This window comes from Dendronephthya gigantea, unplaced genomic scaffold (assembly GCF_004324835.1).
Source record: "Dendronephthya gigantea isolate DGI-Jeju-01 unplaced genomic scaffold, DenGig_1.0 000197F, whole genome shotgun sequence".
Taxonomy (NCBI): Eukaryota; Metazoa; Cnidaria; class Anthozoa; order Malacalcyonacea; family Nephtheidae; genus Dendronephthya; species Dendronephthya gigantea.
Genome location: NW_021163207.1, coordinates 39,887 through 46,275, shown reverse-complemented (window position 1 = coordinate 46,275; position 6,389 = coordinate 39,887). Strand labels below are relative to the sequence as shown.

The following is a 6,389-nucleotide window of genomic DNA, read 5'->3' as shown; positions in this document are numbered from 1 at the left end:
AAGAATCGGCCAGTGGCATCGAAATTGATGACGTTAGTGAAATCGATAAGGCCCTTGAGGATATCGTAGAAGTTGAAGATGCAGCAGATCAAAATCAGCAGGATGTTACTGAGCAAAAATTGCAAAAAGAAAATAAAGATCGAGAAGATGCTGAATCGATTCGATTAATGGCCATGGAGACGTTGGGTGAAACTCAAAAACGAAAACTCGTTGATAATAAAGCCAATAAACCAGTAAAAAGGCGATCAAACGGCAGTGATGCAGTTAATTATTTGAGGGAAAAATCTGCTGTAATGAATGAGTGGAAAAAAGAAGAGTAGATTTGCAGAAACGGAGGCTGGAAGCTGATAGCAAGAAACATGATGAACTCATGCAAATGATGATGAATCAACAACAAATCCAACAACAACAACAAAAGCAACAAAATGATCTTATTCTGACTTTGTTAACACAGCTGAGCCATAGAAAGTAAGCTATGACAAACTATTATATATATAAAGTGTTCATATTCCATTTTAGCTTGGACTATATTGAAATATAGTTTCTAAAAACTGTTAGTTTTTACATAGTATTTAAAAAAAACAGTGAACATTGTTTTGTTATTCTATGAAGTCTTGAGATAACTAAACGTTTAAGGTTATATGGTTTTAATATTGTACTGTACTTTACAGAGTGTGCAATAAATGTTTTATCTACAATGTCTTTAGTCAATAGTTCCCAAAATACTCTTGTAGAGTGGGAGGGCTTAGACCAAAATACTCTGAGGTTTGATTTCCATAGAGGCAAGTTAATGCATTGCGTAGTATTGCACAAACAATATACATTTTCCCAACACAGCTCAGGCCAATTTTTAAATTCTTTTTAAAATCCATGAATTTAAAATAGTTCACGATGTCTCCAAAAAGCCATTCAACTGCTATGCGAACTTTGCTCATAGATTTGTTGAATTCTTTCATCGGCTGAGTTAAAACAGCATTTCTGAATGGAGCCTGCAGGTGTACCCTTAATGGGTAAGCTGGGTCTCCATATAGACATAGAGGTTGGCCTTCTTCAGTAAAGCAAAATGTTTGAAGTTGGTTTAGTAGACCAGATTGTGCAAGCATAAAAGAGTCGTGCCTTCTTCCCTCTGAACAAATTAGAAATAATGCACCATCATGTATATACATAGTTAACCCAAGAATAAACCATGCTAAATTGATCTTTAAAAATAAACAAAAAAACTGCTCAAAACCTACTCACCCATAGGTCCATACAAATGACCAATCATTCCATTTGGCAGAGCAACAGATTGAAATTTAATAGCATGGACACGTTTGTGACCATTGTAGACAGCTCTTTGCAGTTTCCCTGGCCGACAAATTGCTCGGACAGTTCCATCAATAAACCCAACACAGTTATTGAGTGCAGCTCCTTTTAAAAAAATAGAACTAGCATAATCTTTTAGATTATCAGGGCTGAAAAGCATTTCATTCCAGTGAGAAACTCGGTGGCCGTGGTGATCATAAATGTAGTCTACAACTACATTTGTGATCATGCTCAGTTCAGGAACTGCCCTGCCAAACAGTGGTATCATGTCCGAGTATCTGCAAGGATAGGCAAAGCGTTTCAGAACAGCACATAATCCTTCAAGACCATCTGCCTTCGTTCCTTGAGGACATTTAAAATATTCAGGTATACCAAGAGCTTCAGCAAGCTCAGGTATATCATTTTTTCTGAATCGCAGCTCAGCTTCGCATTCAGTGTTTTCCAACTTTTCCAGACAAAATCTGCCGTATTCTTGGTAAGGAAACGCTGGATTTTTGGAAAAATTACTATCATACAACAACACAAACTCTTCGTCGTCGATAATGGTATCAAAATAGCTTTCAACTAAAAATTTTCTGGTCTTTTTGAAAGTTGTCATTTCGATTTTTGTGAATTCCCCGTCGTCTGTTTATTTTTTAATCTTAAATTTCCCGCCCTCAGACGACGACGGTAAGGCTAGATCCAGTCCGTAACAACCGTCGTCTATTATCCGTCGTCTAATCTTAAGGTCGCTAATAAACTATTAAGACGGTGTATCAAACACTGAGATGGTTCGGGTTCACTTTGATTTCGCATCTTTCAATTCTCATGGTACTCCGTAGTGACAACATGTCCTCCCTTAATTGTGGAGATTGTCCCTCCCGATACTTCCTCGTTCCGTGTGAGAATAAGCGAGTTGGCTGTCTTTATAATATGGCTAGGAAAGAGAGCGCGTGCTTCTCATGTTACTCCTTCGTTCCACACTGATGACGTTATATAATTCAAATCAAACTTACAGGTAAGTCTCGTTTAATTTTCAAATTAAAATTTCCAAACCTTGTAACAAACTCGAAAAGGCCACGTTATAGTTGATGTTTACAGGACTAGAATGGGGACGCAAAGGGGTTTTTAGACACACTCCAAGTGAGTACGACCAAAAAGCGTAGTAAGTCGTCGACTCTTCCAAGAAATGGATAAGGCAAGTAAATATGAATATTTTTTCAAGAGAAAAGAGTGAAGCAAATTCTCGACGAAATTAAAGATAGACCTTAAACAGTCAACCCCACCTTCCCCTACAACATTGGCAACATTGAAAGTAATCCTATCTTATCACAATTTTTGGCCTAATGAACCGATTGTGGCAGATCAAAGACAAGATTATAACACCGTTGACAGCTACATTACCTCAAAAATCTCAGCAGAAATTGTAGAAAGTATGCTGTTCTCAGTGGTGGCAGACGAGGCAGCTGATATCTCCAACAAAGAGCAGCTCTCTTTAGTCCTACGATTTGTCGACTCAACTCAACAGATTCGAGAGGAGTTTGTTGGTTTCTACCATTGTGAAGCTGGAACCAGTGGAGCGGCATTGAAGAATATGATACTGAAGGCTGTAGCTGACCTTGGTTTGTCAATGGCCAACTGCAGAGGGCAATCTTATGATGGTGTTGGCAATATGGCAGGAAAGTACAATATGGTGTTTCTACAATGGTGTTTCTACAGTTTAGGAAAGCTTTGTATATGTTCTTTGGATGAACCACCGCCTCAATCTCTTGCTGACACTTGCTCCGATTATTTAGTAAAAGACATAATGTCTGTTGTAAGGAGCCTTTCTTCTTTCTTCTCTGGTTCTTCTAATCAACTTGAAACTAGGTTCTCTGCTGAAGCTTATACATGTTATAGTGGGTTTTGTTCCTACTATTATGTCGGCAAACCATCTACCTGGAGAAATTCTGTTACAGAATTCTGTCATCATTATTCTACTGGTATTCCAAATATTATTGGCTTTCCTGCAGCATGAACTTTATGGCAAAGAAGGTGAAGATTGTAGAAGAAGAGAAGATTGTAGAAGTTAGTATCAACAATCTTCCTGACAGGGTATCTAAAACTCTAGCATCCGTAGACCATTAGCTTTTCAAACTTTTTTTACTGTTTTAAAATAATTGGCAACTATTCCTGTCACCTCTTGTGGCTACATATTTACGGAAATTTACGTCTTGAGCTAAAGCAGGGAAAAAAACTTGAAGAGGAGCTACGGAATCTTTCCTTAAAGGGCAAGTCTTCTAAAAGTAAGAGAAGGAGAAAATCCTCCGAAAAAAACAAGCAGAACATTAGAAATTTTACCCAACATTAAAGAAGAAGACGGCGGTGAGGAGACAGAAGTTTGTGCCAACAAGAACTGTCCAGTCACTGACACTAATGAAGTTCCCCGTCTAAAACGGGAAAACTATATAGATGGTGTTTTGCCCAAGGATTTTTGGTATTAAAATAGATATGTGAAACTAAATTAAGAAAAATTGTTACCTAATTTATGAACCTTTGTTCTTGAGCCCAGGGGATTTGTTACTTATAAATAGTAAAAAAATGCTCAACTTCGCTTCTAAGGATTCTTGGGTTGCTCAGCTTTACGCAAATTTCGTAACGAAAGAAGAATGAAAGACAACCCAGAAATGCAAGTACAGAAATTAAAAATAATTGCAGCAACCACGGGTGCTACATCGCCAGGAAGTTTATTGAAGAAAATCAAAAGAGGTGATTTGATCTGGGAACCGGCCTTTCCTTAAGGTGAAGATGAATCTTCATGAATCTCCACAAGCAATTTTTTGAAGAGCGAATTTCTTAAACGGACACCAGATAAGGCGAAAATTGCCAGACGAATGCTGTTGACATTCCCCGATCGACGAAAGTTGGTGACGAAAAGAAACCAATTAAAGAAATCAAGGAAGAATATCCTGCGCTATTTTGCTCTTGGAAGGGAAGAACGTCTGAAGTTCACTCATATATTTTTTGTGTGTATTTTATATAGAAGAACTTGGTGAAGTCGCACTCGTCTTGTTATCGTTTCTACTACCCCAAAAGAGGAATTAGGCAAACCAAGAATACCAGATCCTAGAAAACTTGAGTAACATTTTACTCCGTTGCCCCGCGTGAAACGTTTGTTTTACACAATTTTACTCAAATATATTGCATAGAGCTTATGTTTTACTCAAGTTGAGTAAATTACACATTTTAAGGACGTTTTAGGTGTCACCGTGAACGCAGTTCATTTTACTTAAATTTTGAGTAAATTTTACTCAAGAAATTGCGGTAATGTTACTCAAATATTGTGCGTCACTGTGAACACATTTACTACGTACTCAAATTTTGAGTAATTTTTACGCGAGGATTTTTTGCAGTGTATCGTGGAATCAAGAGGCGTGCATTTCTCCGCGGTCACGATGTAGATTTCGCCACGTATTCAACGTCCCTGGTAGCGGCCAGTTCCATCGCCGTATCGACCACGACCCGCCTGCACCTCGTGATGGACGCCGGCCCTATCCCGACCACGCTCACCACTGCTTCAGATGTAAACGTTTACACTAGTCACCATAGCACTTTGTCTAGTACGTTATGAAAGATTTTGTATAAGGTCTCAGCAGCATGCGTTGTAAGATCTTTCGCAGTCGACCCTGCACCGTACTCGTTTACCTCACTCGTTTACCTCGTTCACCAGCATCTCTACTCGTTTACCAATTGCTTGGTCATTCAGATTGAGTTAAGGTTAACTATGTGATTTCTGGTCTGCGCGAGGGGTTTTGCGTAGGTTTTCATTCTCATTTAGTAAAACTAAAATCAGCTATACTAGCAATTGTCCGTCTGAACTCCAACATTGCGAATTGATCAATTTTTTAACACCGAAATCCCATGAGTTCTTCGCCCGTTGGAAAACCTACCGTTTTCGAATTTACAAGCAAGCCGTTTTGGCGTGATCCCAAAGAAAACAGAGCAAACTCGTGGCTTTTATTTTAGATTTATCCCACCCTCTTGGGCACAGTGTCAACGACGGTATGGATAAACACGAGTTCCCGATTTGTTACAGCTAGCAAGGTTGACGACGCAATACGTTTAATCGTCAAAGGCGGAAAAGGCGCGTTAATAGGCAAAGTTGACATTCAAAGCGCTTATCGTATTGTTTCGAACCATCCTGACGATTACTACTTGTCCGGAATGAAATGGCGCGATCAATACTTCATTGATCTCGCTTTGCCGTTCGGGCTTCGCTTTGCCCCTTACATTTCTAAAGCTTGGCGGACTTGTTTCAGTGGAATAATTCCGGTTACTAATTATCTAGTTCGTGATCTACTGCATTACTTGGACGATTATTTTACATTAGGCCCTTCGGTTTTACTCATCTGTGCTAACTCGTTTCAAGCTATTCAACAGCGAATGATACGGGCGTTTAAAGAGGCTAGCATTAATCAGGCAGGTAAATGTGGAATTTCCCTCGATGGGACTTGGCAAACGCGAGGCCATGTTTCACATAACGGTGTTGTAACCGCAATCTTGATGGACACAAAAAAATGTTGCATGTGGAAATTTTATTTGATAAATGTCAAGGGTGTCAAAAGAAAACAAATGACCCCAAGTATCAAGAGTGGATAACCAATTATGTTTGCAAGATAAATCATGCTTGCAGTGCAAACAGTATGGAAGCTGCTGGCACTCAGCGGATCTCTGAGAGGTCTTCAACAAGGGGTGTACGTTACAAAGACACGCTTGGTGATGGTGACTCATCCACATATAATACCATAAAAGAGAGAAAACCATATGGGGAAGGAGTGCATTCCAGATAAACTGGAATGTATTGGCCATGTGCAGAAGAGAGTTGGGAGTCGGCTGCGAAGATTGAAGAACACGAGCAAAGGTGTGAATTTGAGTGATGGCGAAGGATGTGATGGTAAAGGAAGACTTACTGAAGGCAAAATTGACATTTTGCAGAACTATTATGGTCTTGCAGTGAGAAGCAACTTGGATGATGTTGAAAAAATGGCTACTGCTATTAAAGCAACATTATTTCATGTAGCTTAAACCGAGTCCAATCCGCAGCATGATCTATGCCCAGATGGTGA

The 6,389-nt window shown here is 39.3% G+C and overlaps 1 protein-coding gene across 1 annotated transcript; it reads right to left on the bottom strand.

The window, feature by feature from the left end:
- Nucleotides 1–428: 428 nt before the first annotated feature.
- Nucleotides 429–5,151, bottom strand: LOC114539259. The gene is made up of 2 exons (XM_028559888.1): nt 1,240–5,151; nt 429–1,126 (listed from the first exon to the last, which is right to left on the bottom strand). Exons 1-2 carry the CDS (start codon nt 1,901–1,903, stop codon nt 708–710), a joined length of 1,083 nt encoding a protein of 360 aa, XP_028415689.1. The 5' UTR covers nt 1,904–5,151; the 3' UTR covers nt 429–707.
- Between the last annotated feature and the right edge of the window lie 1,238 nt (nt 5,152–6,389).